The sequence below is a fragment of the Phascolarctos cinereus genome, unplaced genomic scaffold, assembly GCF_003287225.1.
Source record: "Phascolarctos cinereus isolate Bilbo 61053 unplaced genomic scaffold, phaCin_HiC Scaffold_3;HRSCAF=262, whole genome shotgun sequence".
In the NCBI taxonomy this organism is placed as follows: Eukaryota; Metazoa; Chordata; class Mammalia; order Diprotodontia; family Phascolarctidae; genus Phascolarctos; species Phascolarctos cinereus.
The window spans coordinates 68,591,508-68,614,476 of record NW_027555736.1 but is presented as its reverse complement, the minus strand read 5'-3'; the positions used below and the strand labels follow the sequence as shown (position 1 = coordinate 68,614,476).

The following is a 22,969-nucleotide window of genomic DNA, read 5'->3' as shown; positions in this document are numbered from 1 at the left end:
GGGACCAGGACCACACGGCCAAAGGAGAATAGAGTCTAGGTAGGATTAAGGGTGGGATGTGGCCAGGGGCAACTGGGAGGTAAAGGAACAGAATTGGGAGATTGGGCATAGCCACAAAGAAAGGCCAGTTGATAAGATTATAGCCTCAGATTTGGCCAGATGGGAAAGTCTGGGGTTTTTCCTTTTTGGGGTCCAGATCCCAAAGATATGGTCTTTTCCTTTTAGGTGTTCAGATCCCATCCCCATCATTCCCTCCTCAAACAAATAGGACCCAAATTATTTTGGGGTAAGGAATGAAAGTCTTGGCTTCTGTAGTTTCCTATTTCTCAAAAAAAAAAAAGCCATCCCCTCTCTTTTTAGAAAGGAAACTAGACACAGAACGTCATATATGTTTTGAAACCTGGTTGCTTTGTTAATTAGCTTTTCTTAACTGTTTTTCTTTGCTGGAAGGGAGGGCTCAGTAGAGGGAAGCATACTGGGAAATGATTGTGACTTCAACAGAACATGATAAAAGATCCAATTTTAAAATGGAGAGGAGTAATAACTATAAAGTTGTGGGGTCTAGTTCCAAGCATTCTCAGGATTAGGACCTGTTTCCTTGGTATACCATTTCCAAGGCTTCAAGGTTAGGGCAGTTAATGAATGAGGCAATGAAGCACATCTATCACCGTTATCACAACTTTGGGGCTGCCAGGAGGCTGAGAATTTGAGCTGTTTATTTTCATTCAGGAAGAGAAATGAATGGATGTAAATTCAAGATGAACGCTTTCCCTCCCTCCCCCTCCCTTGTATGCCCAAGGATCTCCTGGGGGTGATTTCCTCATAATTCCTCAACTATAACTCAGACTGAGTAGATGAATTTATCTCTAGCCAGGCTCAGCGCCAGTCCTTCAGCCTCCCTTCTGCATTGGGGTTTAAAAGAAAACCCAGGCTTTCTTCCCAAGATTTTCTCTCTAGGCTGTGGCATTTGGACTTCCAGGTTCCTTGCTAATATTCATACTTGCCAGGAAAACATCTCCTCCCTTTGTCCTCCAAACTATCAGCTTGGCACAGGATTTTTATGAGTCTCTTAAAAGTTACAAGTGATATTTTTTAACTCTTCCTCCTCTCTACATTACACATTTGCTTCTCCATGTTAAGCAACTTATGGGCAGGGAATCTGTCATGTATTATCCTACTAATCCCTGTCCCTTAATACCATTAATATCCTGAAAAGCTTCCATGAATGCTCAGTAAAATATTTTTCATGTGGTTGTCTTTCAATAAATAGTTGGTAATTGACTCACTGAAGTTGATACTTTTAAGATATTATACACTGTAGGACCTTGGACAAGTCTCTTGACCCCATCTGGACCTTAATTTCTTCCTCTGTAAAATTGAGGGGTTGGAAAAATGACCCTAAAGAACACAGGAGGAAGGTGGAGAACTACTAAGACAAAATGGCGTGATGTTGTTAGAAGCAATCACCGTATTAGTTGTTTCTGATTGACCATTTTTGTTGTAAACAAGGTACCAAATCTGGAGCAGGCTGTAAAGGGAGTCTCTTTAGAAATGATTGTGACATAAAAACAAAAAGCATCAATGAAACTCATGTTTCATAAGATGAAACCTAAGGTTCTGACATTAATGATAATTGGCCTTTTCAAAGCACTTTAAAGTTTGCACAGTACTTTGAATTGTATTATCTCATTGAGTTTCATAATAACCTAGTGATTTACATGTTTCAGGCAGCTAGGTAGAATGTAGACTTCTAGGCAACACAATGGGTAAAAACCTGGGCCTGGAGTCAGGAAGACCTGAGTTCAGATTGAGCCTCAGACATTTACTAGCTGTATGACCCTGGTCAAGCCATTTAATGTCTGTTTGCCTCACTTTCTTCAGCTGCAAAATGAGATAATAGTAGCACCTACCTGTTGTTGTGAAGTTGAAATGGGATATTTGTAAAGTGTTTAGCAGGATGCCTGGCACATGGTAGGCATTTAATAAATGCTCGTTTACTTCCTGTAGATATCATTCTCTCCTTCTATGCCATTGCATGCTTCCCCTTTCCTGATTTTTCACTGTTGAAATTCTACCCATCATTTAAGATTCAGTGCAAATGTTATGTGGTTCCATGAAGCTTTCCTTGGTCCTTTCAATTAGAAATTAATCAATAAATAAGCATTTATTAATGGCCTACTATGTACTTGGCAATGTGCTGTTATCATATGCAGACCTTAAAAGCACTTTATCATGTTCTACTATGTATTATAGTGTATATATCTATATATCTCCATCTCTATCTCTATCTCTATCTCTATCTCTATCTCTATCTCTATCTCTATCTCTATCTCTATCTCTATCTCTATCTATCTATCTATCTATCTATCTATCTATCTATCTATCTATCTACACTAGCCTCTACTAGATTGAGATATATTCCACCCCCCTACTAGATTATAAACTCCATGAAGGCAAGAGCTATGTCTTTGTAATTCTCTCAGAACCAGGGACAGTTCCCCCCACTGTTTGGTATATTGAATTGAATAGTCCTATGGCATGAACCCCCTTGACCATATGGCATCACATAATCATAGAATATTAGAGCTGGGGCAGACCTTTGTGGCTATCTGGTCTGATCCTTTATTTCTACACATAAAGAATATGAGGTCCAGGTAGATTTAGTATTCTAGAAGAAGCATGGAAGTTTATATCGTATGAAGAAAAAAGAAAGGAGATGTTAAATGTAAAGTGAATGGACAGGTTTCAAAATTGTTTATGAGACAGTAGGGAGAGAATGAGGAGATGAAAGGGGAAGTATGTCTTAGAAGGAGTTCTCTGTCATGTGTTTGAATATGAGTCCTAAAAACTCAATCCAGCTGTGACATAGGAAGCAACTCAATTTCTTCTATATAGGATATACTTTCTAGTGGAGAAGGCAGTCCTCAAAGCAACTCATGACCAGATCTGCTTATTCTCAGCAACATTCTGTCTGCTGTTTGTGCTCCTCTTCCTACTCCTGTCCCTTAAATGTCTTTTTGGTAAATTCTCTTGGCCGTCTCTCATTAGGTCTTCCTAAGTCCTATTGTGTGAATAAAGCCATTCTTGGACATTACTATTTCCTTTGACTGTTTTGAGGATAATTGAAAATCAAAGGTCCCATTTGGGTTTAGTACATATGAAAATATTATTCTTCTCACTATCATTTTATTTTGCTATAGCAATGGGTCACTGTATCCTTAAATTTAACTGTGGAGTAGGGTCTGGTGTCCTAGGACTTGGGGATATCATGGGCAATGAGTAGGTGGCTGTATAGAGAAATATTGAGACACTGAGAAAGAAGTAAGTATCTAAATTTTTCTCCTCTGAGCAAATGAATGATGCCCTACCAGCATTCTCAGCTCTTATCAAAGAAGGCTTGCAGTGCATTGAGGTGTCCCCAAGGTTGCTATTCTATGCTGCCCTGTTCCTTATCTGGTTTCCTCCTTATGAAGAGCCATTTTGAACTTTTAGTCCTCCCCAACATGCCCATTTCTGTACCTTTCAGGCATAGTGTGGCTCTGCAATTTGAATTGCACTTCTTTTGCATTTGATTATTGCAGGGTTGAAGTTAACAGGAAGAGCTGAAGGTGATGTACAGGGCATTTATGTCCTAGAAATTATGCCACATTCACCAGCCAGCAGAGAAGGGAGCCTTCAGCCAAAAGATCAAATCCTGTCTATATGTGGAGTTTGGATGGAGGGCATCAGTGTGGATGAAGCTTTGCAAGTGTGTGAGGCAGCTGACCACATAGTCCACATCCGAGCAATGAGGTAAGCTCACATCTCCCTGTTGTTTGAATGAAATATTCATTAAATCTAGATTTTTTTCTGGTATTGGGCTTGATGCAATTTATTTTTATAGAGCATCCCATGTGAAGTCTTTCACAATGTGAGAGGGAGAGAGAATATAGAAATCTCTTCCAGATTGACTTTAAAGTCTTCCTCCTTCATAACTGACTCACATGTGGCAGTATTTGGTGTGAAGGACGCCATCTAAAAATAAATTGTGTTGTAAATCATAGGAATACACGTGGCAGATCCTGAAGAAAAAGAAGTGTCATTGAAAAGTTTCTTGCTGTTTCCTGTCTGGTGACTGGAACATTCTGTCTCAGTAGGGAAGTGATGTGGATTAGTGATAAAAGTTCTCAAATTTGGATCTGGCTATCCTAGAGGATGAATTGATTTTCTGCTGGTGGCGTATGCGATAATCTGGCATTTTTCAAGGGAATGATGGAGTACCTACCCCTGGAATGCTGGGTAATTTGGCCAAGTGGCAACATATCCTGAGAACTTTCTCAGCTTTCTTGGTGGAGGCTGTCTAACTTTGCTTTCACAGGGAATTGAGAGTGATGCCAGTTTATCATTTCAATAAAACTAAGTTGATGGTAAAGAAAAGACACCAGCTTTAGGTTACAGGCAATAAGCTTGTAAAGCATACTTATCTAGTATGTTGTTGTTGTTCTTCAGTTGCTCAGTCATGTCTGACTCTTCCTGACACCATAGACCATAGTATGCCAGGCCCTTCTATACTCTATTATCTCTTGAAGTCTGTCCAAGTTCGTGTTCATTGTTTCCATGATACTATCTACCCATCTTATCCTCTGCCATTCCCCTTTCCTTTGGCCTTCAATCCTTCCCAACATCAAGGTCTTTTCCAATGAGTCCCATTTTCTCGTTATGTGGCCAAAATATTTACACTTCAGCTTCAGTATTTGACCTTCCAGTAAATAGCCTGAATTATTTTGTTTTAATATTGACTAATTTGATCTCCTTGCTGTCCAAGGACTCTCAAAAGTCTTCTCCAGCACCACAATTTGAAAGCATCAATTATGCAGAGCTCAACTTTCCTTATAGCCATATATTGATACTGGATAAACCATAGCTTTGACCATACAGACCTTTGTCAGGTAATATCTTTGCTGCTTAGTATACTAAACAGATTCACCATAGTTTTCCTACCAAGAAGCAAGCATCTTTTAATTACACGGCTGTAGTCATCATCTGCAGTGATCTTTGAGCCCAAGAATATAAAATCTGACGCTGCTTCCATTTCTTCTCCTTCTGTTTGCCAGGAAGTGATGGGACCAGTTGCAAAGATCTTAGGGTTTTTTTTATATTAAGTTGCAAGTCAGCTTTTACACTCTCCTCTTTCATTCTCATCAAGGGGCTTATTTATTCCTCTTCCCTTTCTGTCATCAGAGTGGTATCATCTGCATATCTGAGATTGTTGATATTTTTCCTGACAACTTAATTTCAGCTTTTGATTCATCTAGCCTTGCATTTTGCATGGTGCACTCTGCATATAAATTAAATAACTACTGTGACAATATATAGCCTTCTCATACTCCTTTTCCAGCCTTAAACCAATCAATTGTTCCATGTTTGGTTCTTATTTCTTGGCTCACTTCTTGGTTCTTTAGGAGACAAGTAAGATGATCTGGTACTTCCATCTCTTTAAGAAACTGCCACAGTTTGTTATGAACCACACAGTTAAAAGCTTTAGTGCAGTCAATGAAGCAGAAACAGATGTTTTTCTGCAACTTCTTGCTTTCTTCATAATTCAGCAAATGTTGGCAATTTGGTTTCTAGTTCCTTTGCCTCTTTGAAAGCCAGCCTGTTCTTTTGGTAATTCTTGGCTTACATATTACTGAAACCTAGCTTGCAGAATCTTAGACATAACCTTGCTGGCATGTGAAATGAGAGGAGTTGTTCAGTAATTTGAACATTTCTTGGCAATTTCCTCCTTTCGGATTGGGCATAAACTGATCTTTTCCAATCCAGTGGCCCCTGTTGAGTTTTTTAAATTTGCTGGCATATTGATTGCAGCACTTTAACACCACCATCTTTTAGGATTTTAGATAGCTTGGCTAGAATTCCATCATTCCATTAGATTTATTGTTAGCAGTGCTTCCCAAGGCCCACTTGACTTTATTGTTCAGGATATCTTCCTCTAGATCAGTAACCACACCATCATAGTTGGTAGCATCAGTGATGCTAAACCCTTTCTTGTATGGTTCTTCTGTGTATTCTTTCCACATCTTCTTAATCTCTTCTGCTTCTGTTAAGTCCCTACATTTTTGTCTTTTGTCATGTTCATTTTTGCATGAAACATTCCCTTGATATCTCTAATTTTCTTGAAGAGATTTCTTATTTTTCCAATTCTATTGTTTTCTTCTATTTCTTTGCATTGCTCATTTAAGAAAACCTTCTTATCTCTCCTTGCTATTCTCTGGAATTCTGCATTCAGTTGGGTATATCTTTCCTTTTTTCCTTTTCCTTTTGCTTTCCTTCTTTCTTCAGCTATTTGTAAAGCTTCATCAGACAGCCATTTTTGCTTTCTTGTTTTTCTTTTCTTTGGACTGTTTTTTGTTCCTACTTCCTGTACAATATTGCTAACCTCTGTCCATAGTTCTTCAGGCATTCTATCAGATCTAATCCCTTCAATCTATTCATCACTTCTACTTCATAAGGCAAGTTATTTAGGTCATACCCATATGGTTTTCCCTACTTTCTTTAATTTTCCCTACTTTCTTTAATTTAAAACTGAATTTTGCAATAAGAAGCTCATAATCAGCCACAGTAAGCTCCAAACCTTGTTTTAACTGACTGTATAGAGTTTCTCCACCTTTGGCTGCAAAGTATGTAATCAATCTGATTTCTATATTGACCATCTGGTGATGTCTATGTATAAAGTTGCCTTTTGGGTTGTTGAAAAGTGTTTGCTGTGACCAGTGAGTTATCTTGACAAAGCACTTTAGTCTCTGCCCTGCTTTATTTTGTGCTCCAAGGTCAAACTTTCCTGTTATTCCAGTTATCTTTTGATTTTTTACTTTAGCATTGCAATCCCCTATGTTGAATATGACATCTTTTTTGGGGGTGTAATTTCTAGGATATTTTGTAGATTTTCACAGAACTGATCAACTTTGGCCTCTTTGGCATCAGTGGTTGGAGCACAGACTTGATTACTGTCTGTTGAATGATTTGCTTTGGATTCATACAGATATCATTTTGTCATTTTTGAGATTATACCCCAGCATTGCTTTTCTTACCCTTTTATTGACTATAAGGGCTACTCCATTTCTTCCAATGGATTTTTGCCCACAGTAGTATATGTAGTGATCACCTGAATTGAATATACCCCATTTCCATCCATTTAAGTCCACTGATAACCAAGACATTGATGTTTCATCTTTCCATCTCCTGTTTGGCTACATCCAGCTTGCCTTGGTTCATAGATCTTATGTTCTAGGTTCCTATGCTATATTGATCATTACAGCATTGGACTTTCCTTTTTCATGAGATGCATTCACAGCTAACCTTCCTTTTGGCCTTGGCTTAGTCACTTTATTAGTTCTGGAGCTACTTGTACTTCCCAGTAGCATGTTGGAGTCATCTCTTTATCATTTTAATATTGTCCATTGGGTTTTCTTGACAAAGATTCTGCCATTTTCATCTCCAGTGGGTCACCTTTTGTCAGAACTCTCCACTATGACTTGTTTGTCTTGGGTAACCCTGCATAGTATAGCTCACAGTTTTATTGCTCTATACAAGCCCCTCCATCATGACAAGGCAGTGATTCAATGGGGTGTTTATCTAATGCTTTTCTCAATTGCTGTTTGCAATTTTCAATCATTGGAAGGTTCAGAATGATCTTGAAATAATAGCAAAGAAATACAAAGGGGCAAGGATATGCTATCCTATGGTTCATGCTTTCTTACAGTCTAGAACAAAAAAACAACACTTAGCAGAGAACTACAAATACTAGACTAGGTCAAGCATAGCTGTGTTGGCTTTCAGGCCAGTGTGGGAGCATGAGATTCCTGGAAGGGGGTGTGTGTGATCTAAAGGAGAGCAGGGATATAGGGGATTAATGCATGATTTTATCACTTTGATTTCTGCTGCTACTCCACCTTGATCTTCTTTTGTTGTGTTTATTGGACTCTTGGCTTGACTAACAATTTGGTTATATTGGTCTGACAAGTTCTGATGGCCCAGAGGATCCCTTCATTATTACTAACCTAAAGAATGTCTCTGGCTGGCCTTGTTGTGATGGCTATCTTTACCGAACCACTGCCTTGCTCCTGAGTTAATGCCTTTGGACTAGGCTGGCTATGATAAATTGCCCTTCTGTGATCTAATAGGTAATTTTTTGACACCCTGAAAGTCATCTTCTTTTGTCTAACAAGGGTGGGGAACCTGCAACCTCGAGGCCACCCATAGCACTTAAGGTCCTCAAGTGTGGCCTTTTGACTGAATCCAAACTTCACAGAACAAATCCCCTTAATAAAAGTGAAATTTGGATTTGATCAAAGGGCTGCACTTGAGGACTTAGAGGGCCACAGCTAGCTTCAAGGCTGCAGGTTCCCTACACCCCTGTTAGGAAATAAATTTTTCTGGCATGCTGGGATACATCCAGTGAAAAAGGATTCTGGATTTAGAGTCAGTTGATCTGCTTTCAGATTGAACTTCATCTTTCTGGACCTCAGTTTCCCCATCTGTAAAATGTCCTAGATGACCACCTACATCTCCTCCGACTCTAAATCTTTAATCTTATCATCCTATAATCTGTGAAGCTTCTGCTCAGCTCTGGGAGATGACCATACAGTGAAAATGAGGGAATAGAAGCCACTCCTTATTTAGTAAGTCTTACCATTTTCTAGACTGGAACTTAAGATAAAAAAAAAAAAACCTGACAATCAAGCAGTGCTTGAAGGTTTACAGAGACCTTTACATGCATTATTTCTTTTGATCCTAATGACAGCCCTGGGAGGAAGGTACAACATTCAGTACCCTATCCTTTTTTTTTTAAATTAAAAAAATTTTAAATATAAATTTATTTATTTTTAGTTTTCAATATTTACTTCCACAAGATTTTGAGTTCCAAAATTTCACCCCATCTCACCCCTCCCCCACCCCAAGATGGCATGCATTCTGAATATCCCTTCCCCTAATCTGTCCTCTCTTCTATCTCTCCCCCCTTCTCTTATCCCCTTCCTCTTCTATTTTCCTATAGGGCAGGATAGACTTCTGTACCCCATTTCCTGTATTTCTTATTTCCCAGTAGCATGTGAAAACATTTTTTTAAAACATATATTTTTAAAACTTTAGGTTTCAAATTTTCTCCTTTCCTCTCTCCCCACCCACCCTCATTGAAAAGGTAAGCAACTCAATATAGGTTATAAATGTGCAGTTATGAAAAACACTTCCATATTAGAATGTTGTGAAAAACTAACTCTATTTCCCTTAATCCTATCCTGCCCTCCCATTTATTCTATTCTTTCTTTTGACCCTGTCCCTCCTCAGAAGTATTTACTTCTGATTACCCCCTTTCCCAGTCTGCCCTCCTCTCTATCATCCCCCTTCTCTCTTGTCCCCTTCTCCCCTATTTTCCTGTAGGGTAAGACAGATTTCCATACCCAATTGAATGTGTGTGTGTGTTATTCCCTCCGTAAGCTAAATCCTATGAGAATAAGATTCACTCATTCCCTCTCACCTTCCCCTGTTTCCCCTCCAGTGTAAGAGACTTTTCTGCCTTTTTTTGTGAGATAATTTACCCCATTCTACCTCTCCTTTTCTTCTTCTCTGAGTATAATCCTCTCTCATCCCTTAATTTTATTCTCCAGATATGACCCCTTAATCTTCAACTCACCCTGTGCCCTCTATCTATCTATCTATCTATCTATCTATCTATCTATCTATCTATCTATCCATACATATAATTTTTTTCCTCCAGCTACCCTAATACTGACAAAGGTCTCATGACTTATAAATATCATCTTTCCATGCAGGAATGTAAACAGTTCAACCTTAATAAGTCTCTTATGATTTCTCTTTCCTGTTTACCTCTTCATGTTCCACTTGAGTCTTGTATTTGAAAGTCAAATTTTCTATTCAGCTTTGGTCTTTTCATCTAGAATGCTTGAAAGTCCTCTATTTCACTGAATGACCATTTTTTCCCCGAAGGATTATACTCAGTTTTGCTGGATAGGTGATTCTTGGTTATAATCCTATCTCCTTTGCCCTCTGGAATATTATATTCCATGCCCTGTGTTCCTTTAATGTAGAAGCTGCTAAATCTTGTGTTATCCTGATTGTGTTTCCACGGTACTTGAATTGTTTCTTTCTGGCAGCTTGTAATATTTTCTCCTTGACCTGGGAACTCTAGAATTTGACTATAATATTGCTAGGAGTTTTCCTCTGGAGATCTCTTTCAGGAGGTGATTGGTGGATTCTTTCAATTTCTTTTTTGCCCTCTGGCTTTAAAATATCAGGGCAATTTTCCTTGATACTTTCTTTTCTTCCTTCCTTCCTTCCTTCCTTCCTTCCTTCCTTCCTTCCTTCCTTCCTTCCTTCCTTCCTTCCTTCCTTCCTTCCTTCCTTCCTTCCTTCCTTCCTTCCTTCCTTCCTTTCTTCCTTCTTTTTTGCTAGGCAGTGGGGTTAAGTGACTTGCCCAGGGTCACATAGCTAGTAAGTATTATGTGTCTGAGGCCAGATTTGAACTCAGGTACTCCTGAATTCAGGGCTGGTGCTTTTTCCACTGCGCCACCTAGCTGCCCCTTGATGATTTCTTGAAAGGTTAAGTCTAGGCTCTTTTTTTGATCATCACTTTCAGATAGTCCAATAATTTTAAAATTATCTCTCCTGGATCTATTTTCCAGGTCAGTTGTTTTTCCAATGAGATATTTCACATTGCTTTCTAATTTTTCATTCTTTTGGATTTGTTTTACGGTGTCTTCATTTCTCATAAAGTCACTAGCTTCCAATTGCTCTATTCTAATTTCTGAGGAAGTATTTTCTTCAGTAATCTTTTGGACTTCCTTTTCCATTTGGCTAATTTTTCTTTTTAGGTCATTTTTCTCCTCATTGGCTTTTTGGACCTCACCTCTTTTGCCATTTGGGTTAGGCTATTTTTTTAAGGTGTTATTTTCTTCAGTATTTTGTTGGGTCTCCTTTAGCAAGCTGTTGACTTGTTTTTCACAATTTTCTTGCATCACTCTCATTTCTCTTCCCAGTTTTTCCTCTACTTCCCTTACTTGCTTCTCAAAATCCCTTTTGAGCACTTCCAAGGCCTGGGACTGATTCATATTTTTCTTGGAGGCTTTGGATATAGGAACTTTGACTTTGTTGTCTTCTTCTGGTTGTATATTTTGATCTTTTTCACCAAAGTAAGATAATATAGTCTGACTCTTTTTGCGCTGCTTGCTCATGATCCTGGACAATTACTTGAGTTTTAAACTCTTTGTTAAGGTAAGAGTCTGCTTCCAATGTGGAGAATGTACTGTCCCAAACTTCAGGGTTTGTACAGCTGTTTTCAGAGATACTTGTAGGGACCTGTAAATTTTCAGTTCTTGCAAGGTGATATGATAAGGGGTGAGGTGTTTACTCCTTTCCTGGCCTGTGACCACAAGTACTCCTTTCTGTCTTGAAACTGTGAGGAGGTGTTCCTCTCTACAGCCACTACAAGCTCCACCATGCCAGCGCTCCTCCTCACCCCAGCACAGCCACCCAGAACTGTGGCCCAGATCCAAACATGGGCAAAGCAAGAGATTCCTGCCTCAGCACTGGCAAACATATACTTTCAATACCTCTCTGATCAGCCAGTGGATTCCCCCTCAGTCTATGGGCCTGAAGCTCAGAATGCAGCTGACCCCCAGTGCTACGCTGTTGGGGAACGGAGCTGAGAGCCTGCGTTCCTCTCTCAGCACCACAGAAACAGACTTTTCCCACTGACCTTCTAAGTTGTCTTTGGCATTTGTGGATTGAGGAGTCTGGAAACCACCACAGCTGCCTGAGATTCAGTCCTCTGAGGCCTGCTCCAGGTTTGCTGTGGCCTGTGCGCCCACGCCATGATGTGCTCCTCTTACTGACGGGCATGGTATATCTTTCTGATCAATCATCCAGGTTGTCTGGGGGCTGGAAATTTGTTTCACTCTGTCTTTTTGTGGGTTCTGCTGCTTTAGAATTTGTTTAGAGCCATTTTTTGTATTTGGAGGGGTTTGGGGGAAAGCTCAAGCAAGTCACTGCTTTCACTCTGCCATCTTGGCTCCACCCCCTTAGTACCCTATCCTTCTGTTATTGGACCCATGATTACAATGACGTAAGGAAATCCTGGAAAGAAAACTCCTTTTACCTTCTGAACCAAAGTTATAGTCTTCGTGAGATGCCTGTGACTGAGGCATTAAATGATTTGTTTGGTATCAGCCAATCAGTATTTATTAGAGTTGGGTTTGAATCTAGGGCTCCCTAACTCCTCAGAGGCCAGCTCTGTATGCACTGTACCTGCTGCCTCTCCTAATACTAAGCACAAACTCTCGAACTCTGAGCCATGATGTTGATTAGGCACTCACCCAGCCATGATATAGGTCCTTTTTAATCTTGAAGAACTGCAGAGTACAAATCATACATGTTAACTCCCAGATTAGCCTCTTTCCAGTTTTAGTAGAGTTAAACTGGTAACTAATAATAGTTACTGATATTTATCTAGGACTCTAAAATTTGTAAAACACTTTAATCACATTATTTCTCTCCAGCCTAACAATAACCCTGTGGGGTAGGTATGACAGGTATTGATATTGTAATTTTTGACAGTTCTATGATTTTACAGCTCTTCCCTATGAGGAATTTTCTCTGCCAATGTCCCTGGACACCTCCTTTTGCAACTTATCATCTTAGAAAGTTGTCTAGTCATCTGAGAGGTTAAGAGACTTGCCCAGGGTCATATGACTAGTTTGTGACAAAAGGCAGAACTTGAAAGTAGGTCATGTTTCAGAAATGGTGTCTCCATGCACGTTGCTGTGCTGACTCATCCCCATGTTACAGATGAGAAAATTGACACTCAGAGAAGTGCAGATCCTTGTTCTTCATCACAGAACCAGTAAATGTCACTGGTAGGATTGATGATACTCAGGTCTTCTTGTGTTGGGAAGAAAAATGGCAGCTGGTGAGAAGAGGGCCACTACCGACGAATCCAGGCATATAAATCTTAGTCCAGTTCCCAGGTCAGCTGGAAGGCACAGACCAGATTTTCTCTCCACTATCTAAACAGACACATTGAAATCTTGTGCCTGAGTGAAAAGGACTATTTTTACTCTGGGGAACTGAAGCTGTCCAAAATCAAAGGCCTCAGGTTTCAGAGGTTCTCCATCAAAACAACTCACTGTTAAAATTGTTCTTTTCTGGCACTCCTATTGAGTGACGCACCCTAGCTGAAACCTTCCATGCCAGCCTGTCCAATCACAGATTGGATCCCTGACCCACTTGAAGTCTGTCCTTTCTGGGTATGAATCCCAGTTCTCCAGTGAAAACAGTAATCAGCCTGAACCTACTGTGGATCTAACTCCTCTGCTTTAACTGCAAAGCTTATATCTGCCTAAGAAGGGATGGTACGTTATTTCTGGGTTAGGAAAATAAGACTCACAACTATTGAATAGCTAGAGAATGATTGCATGTAGGATGCGGTAGACCAGACTGTGTATATCTTAAGCTCCTCTTTGCTTTGGGGATATAAGTGGCTAATTCACCCAGAGGTGATGGGGCAGGAGGCAGGGGGACCAGCCTTGACAGGAAGTAAAGCTGATTGTTCTATCCCTGAGAGTAAAGCAAAGGCTTTAGTGGAGGACACAGGGTAGAGGAGCTAAGCACTCTGGGTGGACCAAGCCCTCCTTTCAATTCTGGCATGAGAGTGCTGTTCATTCTAGTGGTGGTTCTAGTGGTGGGCCACTAGACTTGGGCTCCATTGAGAGACCTGGGAGTACAGTTGAAGGATACTGAGAAAGAACTTTAACCAATAGAGGGGCATAATACAGACTATCTTTTCCAGATTGAACCTTAGCCAAAGGGAGGCAGGGCAATGGACTTCTCTGTAACAGCTACACCGGCCAGCCGCAGAGGTATACGGTGCAGATCCCTGGATGAACTGAGTCTTTACCGAGAATTGTAAGTGATATTAGGGAATTCCCAATGGGGACTTTGGAATGCTATTGTTTACCTGTTTGAATTAATATCTTACAAATATTGTTATTTTAAAATGTTCCACAAAACTTACTACTCAGTATGTTATATTCCATATCCTGGAAAGATTGTGTGCATGTATATGACCAGAGTTTCATGGTGGAAATAATGGCAACCCTGTACTAGGAAACCCTGTACTAGAGTTTCCTAAGTGTTTGTAGGTTTCTTTGAGGGGAGAATGGGGGTGGGGAGCTCAAGGCAGATATTATAGGAAAACTCTGAAAGGCAAAGAGGGGCTGTCTCTGAGCCAACAGTTACAGAGCAATTAATGGGGGTCACTCAGAATAAGGGCAACATCATTGCATCACTGGGTGGGTGGAGAACCTGGGATGTAATGCCAATCCCGGAAGGCCGGTATTCTAGTGGAGATAAACTTTTGAGTTGTTGAAGGAAAGAGAAGGGAAGAGGGAGGGAGGAGGGGAAAAAGCATTTCATTAAGTGCCTACTTTTTGCTAAACACTGAGCCGAGCAATTTACAAATATCATCTCATTTGATTTCTCACAAACCCTTGGAGGTAGGTGCTTTTATTACTCCCACTTTACATTTGAGGAAGTCAAGGCAGAGAGAGGTCAAATTACTTGCCCTGGATCACATAGCTAGTAAATACTGGAGGACAGATTTGAACTTAGGTCTTCCTGACTCCAAGCCAAATGCTCTTCCATTATGGCACCCAGCTGGGTAGAATTTATTCAGGTAATGGGGACAATCAGAATTATACTATCTACTTGAAATAGTCATTATAAGGAGAGCAATTTTTATTTTGGACTTGGGACTTGATTTCCCTGGAGTAGGAGATTCCCCATGAGAAGATTCCTTGTAAAGATACAGATAAGTACATGCTCTGTAACTTTAAGTTTTACAGAATGCCTGGGGGGTATTGAGGAGTTTATTGGCCTATAGAACCAGATTCCCACAGCCAATCATGCTTGAATCTAGGTTTTCCTGACCCTAAAGTCAGCTCTCTACCCACTATACCACACTGCTTTTTGCCTTAAGTAAACTAGAAGAATTTAGGGAAAATTTACAATCTTATTTACCAAAGAGTCCTACTCTGAGTTGACTCTGTGTTCTCAAAGGTTGTCCCAGAGAACAGCCAAGTCTGGCAGGTTCTTAGCTAGAAAGGCTTCATAGGTTCATGGCAACAAAATATGTCTTCCGTCTGAGGACCAGGCTAACTAAGGGCATAGATGCTTGTCACCAGGAGTTTGGCCATGAGATGGTGAATTCAGTGGTTATGGGAGTCTTTCAAACAGCTAATAAAAAACCAGACCCTTCAGTCTCATGTGGCCCCCTTCTTCTGCGATGACAGTGGTAGGAAAAGATGTTAAAAATAATCACATGGTCTTTTGGAAGATGTGCAAACTCTAATTCAAGTGTGAGATCTTTGTCCAGTGACACAGTTGACATACTTTGGAGGCATGTTGAATCCTCCTTTTTTTTCAATACAGTTGATGCATCCATATTGATATTTGATAGAAATAAAATCAGAAGATACAATGAATTTGGAGCTAAATGATAGAAATGGCTTGCAGATTTTCCTCACGGGGGAAAAAGGAATTGGATGAGCTAGTTTCATTATACACTCAATAAGAAATATTATATACAGGCTGCGTATAAGAGCATAGATCTAGAGCCATAAAGAATGTGTTCAAACAAACAGATCATTGTGAATCTAATTGTGGCCTATGTACTAACATATCTGCACAAGATAAAATTGAAAAATTTCATGGAGAATTTGATAAGATCCTCCAACCAAGTCAACAAATGCATTGATACTTGGTGATCTCCATATAAAGATAGGCAAAGGAAAGGGGAGAGAAGAATACTGTAAAATAGCATTCAGAATTAAGAATAAAAAAGACTTGTAGATTATTCTGAAGCTTTATGCATTTGTACCATAAATGCTTTCTTTAGAAAGACCACATGAAACATGAAGAATCTAGAACATCTTTACAAAAAATTGAGATTGATTATATTTTAGCAGAGAAAAAAAATGCAACCATTCCAGAAATCAACAATCTTTATGGAGTCAGACTATCAGCTTTTTAGAACAAATGTAAAAATAAAAAACCATTTGAAGGAAGGTATAGAGAAGAAGAAGCGATGCTACTCATACAATTACAATGGCTTTAACCCAATTTATTCAAACAAGTTATTTCTGAAAAACGGGAAATAATAAGGATAAAGATATGGGCTTTGGTTGTTAGTGCTTCTTATAGAAGTTGATATTATATATTCGCCATAATGTGGAGGGCAAAAGAGCTCAGAAAGAGTTGATTTTCTTTAACAAACAAAAGGCACATGACAGCCAAGGGCAGCACAGGTTTAGAGAGTGAGTTTATTTGTAAATAATTCCTGTGAGGGAAGAGCTAAGCAGCCAAAAATAGTGGAGAGGAAAAAGAGCCCCCAAAATGTTTGGTCTGAGAACCATTAAACCAGACCATCTTGAGAGCACTTATAGATTAAACTGGAAGATGAACTACCTGGAACACAGCATGGAACAGATTTATTGATCTAAACTATAATAGCATTTTCATGAGTGTCTGAGGCACTAGTGACTAACACACTAGTGATGTTAGTATCTCATCTTAAATGATAAAAGAATGCCATTATTGATGTAATCGATAGAGTGTTGGACGTAAAGTGAGGAGGACCACAGATCAAAGATTTCCTTCGATACTTACTAGCTTTGAGATAGTAGACAATGGTTTCACTTAAATTTTCTGAGCCTCAACTTTCTCACTTGTGAAATAGAATGTTTTCCAGAATTTATTAAGTGCTGGGCATGGAGCGATAAAGACCAAAAGGGAAATGATCCCTGATCTGAAGGGCTTACCTTCTGGGGTGGTGGTAGGGAGAGGACACTGTGTGAATACAAACTATTAAAAACAAAATAAAATCAAAATAAATACGATGTAATCTTTGAGGGGTAATCAATAACAACTGGAGGAATCAGAAAAGGCCTTTTATTAACCTCATGGGGTTGTTGTTAGACTCAAATGAGGTAATGTTGGCAAACCTTAGAGCATTATATATGTATCAGCTATTGTTTAGAGAATTGAAATGGAAGAGAAAGTCCTGCCCAGGCAACCCAGGAAGTGGATAAGGCAGTCTGGAGGTTTTTGACATCAGCCCCTTTTTGATTGGGAACAACAGCATCTAGGAAACAACTAAAAGAAGGAAGCTCCAGTTTAATGGAAGGATGATTGTAAGCACTCCTTGGGGAGGCAAAGAAAGGTGTTGGCAAAGTGCATATTATTTTTAAAAATGTATTATATGCCCCCAAACTGTAAGAAGTATTATTTAATGAGACAGTTGATCATCACTTATTGCAGTATTAATAAGTATTTTCAAAACAACCAATGCAAAGAATTGAAATTTAAGTATCAACACCTGTTGCTGAAAATAAAATGGTAGAAGAATTCTATGAAGAACCTGATAAGACCCTCCAACTCAAGCTAAGGTACATTCTGATGTTTGATGACTTCAATGAAAAGGAAGAAAAAGCTAAGGATGCAGTATATAGGAAAGTATTCTTCTGCAGAAAGAAATTAGAATAGCCAAAGACATATAAATTATACAAAAGCCTCATAACTCTATATCAAATCAAAAAAAAGGGCTGATGTCAAAAACCTCCAGCGTGCCTTATCTATACCTCTTCAGTTGTCTGGGCAAGACTTTCTCTTCTAGTTCCCTCACTTCACTCCCCCCCTCTACTTTCTCTTTTTCTCTTTCTCTTCTAGGAGAGAACCACCTAGTCTCAGGGGTCCTAGTGACTACAACCAAGAGAAATGAAAGATTAGCTCTTGGTCTTGGGAGCTTACATCAGATTCTATTTCAATTATTACCTTAGGAGTTCAGCTATCATAAATTTTGGGGTAATGAGGTGGCAGAGTAAGAATGCTAGTCATGACATTGATAAGACCCCAAGTTCAAGTCCTATTTCAGATACTCACTAGTTGTGTCACATGGGCAAGTCTCATCTTCTCTACCCTATCTGTGGCTTAGTGTCTAATGTAATGGGGTTATCTAGGGCTTGAGCATTTGTTCCACAGTCCTCTTAATATAAATATTCATATATATATTCATGTAGGCAGAGGTATGCTGGTAAATGTTTGACAACCAATACTTTAGGGAAAAAATGCACTCATCACACACTTTGAAATTTAATCTGCATTTTGACATCACCTTTTAAAGTGTAAACAATTCACAAAACAATAAATCAAGTCCTGATTTGTAGCTGAGGTACAAATGTTCACACTGAAAATTTACCAATCTGTAGCCTTTGTGAGCAGGCTTTAGCACACACCTGACACCAGGTAAGAACAATTCCCAAGGGGATTAAAAAGTAGTTCTTGTTGCTATTCAGTCATTTTCAACCATGCCAGACTCTTTATGACTCCATTTGGGGATTTCTTTCTTTTTTTAAAAAATTTTATTAATTTATTTTGATTTATCAACAATCACTTCCATATGCTTTTGAGTTTAAAATTTTTCTCCCCCTTCCTCCCCACCACCCTCCCCACGACGGTGCACAATCTGATATAGGCAATCTGATATAGGCTATACATTTATATTCCTATGAAACATATTTTCACATTAGTGAAGTTGTAAGTAAAAATTAAAACCAATAGGAGGAACTGTCAGAAAGAGGAAAGAAAACTCAACAGAAGAGAAAAAGAAAGATAGCCATTCAACTTTCACAGTTATGATTACTATCTGTGTCTTTTTCTCCATCATTTCCCCCCCGTTTATGCTTTTCTTTCTCCTCTCTCCCTTTCCCCCCTCACCAGTACTTTGCTTTTGACCATCACCTCCTTCAGTCTCTCCTCCCTTCTATTATCTGCTTCCCCCCTCTTCTCCTTTGCCTCCACCACTTCTTCCCTCCCTTCCATCCCCACTCCCTTTTCTTTCCCCTTTTCCCTCTTACTGTGCATAGGGCAAGTTAGATTTCCATACCTAATTGATTATGTTATTCCCTTCTTGAGCCAAATCTGATGAGAGCAAGGTTCAAACAGTGCTCACCCCCTCCCATCTTTCCCTCTGCTGTAATAGGATTTTCTGTCCTTTCCTGGTCCTTTCTCAGTACATTTTCTCAGATCAGAGTAATCCACTTACTTGGATCCATTTAACCTACTTGATTAGATTTTTTTTTATCATTACATCAAAGTCAACTAATACCCGCCCCCTTTATGTATATTCCTTTAACATGGTGTAATAAAATACAGTTCTCAAGAGTTGCAAGTGTCATCTTCCCTTGTAGGGATGTAAACAGTCTGCCCTTATTAACAACATTTTGTATCTTTCTGTCCCATTTACCTTTTTATGTCTTTCTTGAATCTTGTACTTGAAGATCAAATTTTTTTTGTTGAGCTCTGGTCTTTTTATGAGGAAGGTTTGGAAGTCCCCTATTTCATTGAATATCCATCTCCTCCCTTGAAAAATCATGCTCATTTTTGCAGGGTAGTTGATCGTTGGCTGCAATCCAAGCTCCTTTGCCTTACAGAATATCATGTTCCACACCCTGTGGTCTTTTAATGTAGAAGCTGCAAGGTTCTGTGTAATTCTGACTGTGGTTCCATGATATTTAAATTGTTTTTTTTTTCCTGGCTGCTTGCAGTACCTTCTCTTTTATCTGGTAATTTTGGAATTTTGCTATTATATTCCTTGGCGTTATCAAATTGGGATCTTTTTCAGGTGGTGAGCGGTGTATTCTTTCTATGATTATTTTACCTTCTGGTTGTAGGACTTCTGGGCAGTTTTGCTTGGTGATTTCCTGAAAGATACTGTCCAGGCTCTTTTTTTTCATCATGATTTTCAGATAGTCCAATGATTTTTAAATTGTCTCTCCTGTATCGATTTTCCAGGTCAGTTGTTTTACCGATGAGGTATTTTATATTTTCATCCATTTTTTTCATTTTTTTTGTTTCTGTTTGACTGATTCTTGCTCTCTCATAGAGTCATTAGTTTCCATTTGTCCAATTCTAGTTTTTAACATATTGTTTTCTTCTGTTAGTTTTTGTACTTCCTTCTTGAATTGGCCAATTGTATTTTTAAGGGATTTGTTTTCTTCAGTGTACTTTTTTTCCAGTTTGCCAATTGTCTTTTTTAGGGACTTGTTTTCTTCAGTGTACATTTTTCCAATTGGCCAATTGTATTTTTTAAGGACTCTTCTACCTCTCTTATTAGACTTTTAAAATTCTTCTTGAGCTCTTCTGTTTTGGGTTTTGTTTTGTTTTTTTTAGGCAATTGGGGTTAAGTGACTTGCCCAGGGTCACACAGCTAGTTAAGTGTCAAGTGTTTGGTCTGAGGCTGGATTTGAACTCGGATCCTCCTGACTTCAGGGACAGTGCTCTATCCATTGCACCACCTAGCTGCCCCTTGAGCTCTTCTAAAAAGGCTTTTTGGGCTTCAGATCCTTTTGATGTTGCAGATATAGGTTTGTTGACAATGTTGTCCTCTTCAGAATTTCTATCCTGATCTCCACTCTTCTCATAATATGAATCTATGGTATGTTTCTTTTTACTCATGGTTTCTTTATTACCTGGCCTTTAAAGAGATTGAGCTCTCTTGCTGGGGAACAGAGGGCACTGACCCAAGCTTCTTGTGTTTGGAGCCTAGGTCTTGGTCACTGGCTTTGTGTGCTGGGGCCTCTTATGTTGGCAATTGGAGGCTGTAGGGTTTTGGCAGCTTACCTCATGTTGGACTGTAATCAGCAAGGCTGGAACTTTCAGGCGATCTAGGTTGTCTTCTTTTCCTTTCCTTTAGCTTTCTTCAGCTTCTTTTTAACTGGGTGCTGCAGGGTGTTTATCTGCCTGGGGCCCCTTGCAATGCTGCCTCCCTCATTTCTGCTAATGCACTGGGAGATTCCTTTGTGACAGAGTGCCGAGGCACCTGGTGGTTTTCTAAGCTGGTTTCCACTGGTTCCCCCACCCTCACTGAGGCACTCGGCAGGTCCAAGTGTTGGTGTTTGCTTGCTCTACCGCCTGGGCTTCAGGATCTCCTGGTTGACAGTTAGAGGCTGTAGGGCTCTGACAGCTTGCCTGGTGTTGTGTTGGAATCAGCAAGGCTGGGACTTTAGGAAGACTCTAGGTAGCTTTCTTCAGCTCCTTTCAGATGAATGCTGCAGGGTGCTTATCTGCCTGGGGCCCTTTGTAGTGCTGCTTCTCTTATTTTTGCTGAGGCACTGGGAGACCCGTTTGCTGTGCTGCTGTGCTGCTGTTCCCCATCTTTCTTCTAGTTCAGCTGTTCCAGGTTTTTTTTTTCTGGGGTGATGTTTTCTGGGTTTTCAGAGGTTGATAGATGAGGGTGAGAGTGACTACCTTTTTACTCCGCCATTTTGGCTCCCCCATTTGGGGATCTTTTGGCTGAGATACTGGAGTGGTTTTCCATTTCCTTCTCCAGCTCATTTTACAGATGAAGAAACTGAGGCAAACAGCATCACGTGACTTGCCCAGGGTCACACAGCTGGTAAATGTCTGAGGCTGGATGTGAACTCAGGAATATGAGTTTTGCTGACTCCAGGCCCAGCACTCTATCACTTAGCCACTTAGCTACCCATTAAAAAAAAAAAGATAAAAATGGGTAAAAGCCACCAACAATGTTTAAAGCATTAATGCACAAGAAAGTTGTCCGGGGTTCCAAGAACTCTCTGTGAGTGTCATCGACCCAATTTAAGTCTTTCTTGTCCAAAGGGCCTAAATTGTGTCCCAAATTATCTACCTGGGGGCAAAGTTAACTCTCAGGCCAACTCCATAGCTTTTTCTATTGCAAATGTCTCACCCCTCTTCTCACTCCCCACACATGGTGCTGTGGTAGTGTGAAGAATTAAGTAAAGATTCTACACTTCACTACTTTTGTGGACCACAACACTATCTAATCCCACTTCCACATTTGTCAAATGGGGTTAATAGCATCTACCTCACATGGGTGTTGTGAGGAACAAATGAGATGTAAAACTTTTCAAACCTCAAAGTGCTAAATAAATGTTGTTTGTTATTATTGTTATTGTAGAGGATAAAGTGGCTCATAAAATATGTCCCAAGGTGGTCTCCTCAAGCATCAAATCAAGACTGAAGCTTAAAGAGTATGTAAAATGTAAAATTTCCTCAGAGCTGCTCTTGGGCAGCATTTAATCGTACCCAGCAAAAACATGGAAAATGAACTCTTTATGTAAATGAACCAAGATTAGCAAAAACCTCCACAAATGCTCAGGGAAGGATTTGTATAACAGGTGTAGAAAGCTCTAGTAAAAAGAACAAACAAACAAAAAAAACCCTCTATATTACTGGTGGAGGGGAAGGAAAAGGGGGAGAGAAAGACTCCTCAGCTTCTTTCCAGCACAGCCAATTGACAAAAAGGTCCATACTATTTGCTCCTATTATGCTCCCTTGGTGAACCAATTCAACTCTACAGTGTCCCCTTCTCTTGAGTCCCTAGTGACCTTATCATATCACCAATGACTGCCAGTGAAATCTTAGTTTTAGATTGCTCCCACTGTGTTCTGCCTTCATTCCTATATATGTGCTGCTGAATGAAGGTTGAGAAAATCATGTGACTGTCCTGAAAAGGTGTCTTACAAATTTGTTACATAAACTCAACTAATCCCTCACTATTGCTAGGCAATCCTGCTATACTTCCCTGATTAATTTGCTGTGCTGTTTTCCTGTTCACCACAGCGGCTCTTCCAAATGTTTTCATTCTTCCTCAGACCTTTCATTGCTCCCCCTCCCACAACCTTCTCAGTTAAGAAGCTTCTCTCATATTTTACTGAGAAAAAAATTGAGATCATTCACTGAGAGCTCCTTCTTCCTTGATGCAAATCTTGCATCCCTCAAATGCCATTAGTACTGTCTCTTCCAATACCTCTGACTCACATTAAAAGGTAGCTCTTCTCCTCCAGGAAAATACTTCTATCTGCATAAATCATCCCATTCT

General features: G+C 39.7%; 1 protein-coding gene across 3 annotated transcripts in view; it reads left to right on the top strand.

Moving 5' to 3' along the window:
• FRMPD2 (FERM and PDZ domain containing 2) overlaps positions 1-22,969 on the top strand; it is a 288,737-nt gene that overhangs the window by 139,926 nt on the left and 125,842 nt on the right. For 2 of the 3 annotated variants that reach the window (XM_020997018.2, XM_020997017.2), the window contains exons 1-2: positions 13,303-13,403; positions 13,841-13,956. In XM_020997018.2, the coding sequence (XP_020852677.1) occupies positions 13,871-13,956 (86 nt within the window). In that variant the 5' untranslated portion in view covers positions 13,303-13,403; positions 13,841-13,870. Of the gene's footprint in view, positions 1-3,581; positions 3,793-13,302; positions 13,404-13,840; positions 13,957-22,969 lie in introns of those variants that run through there. The other variant, XM_020997014.2, reaches the window with a different exon arrangement.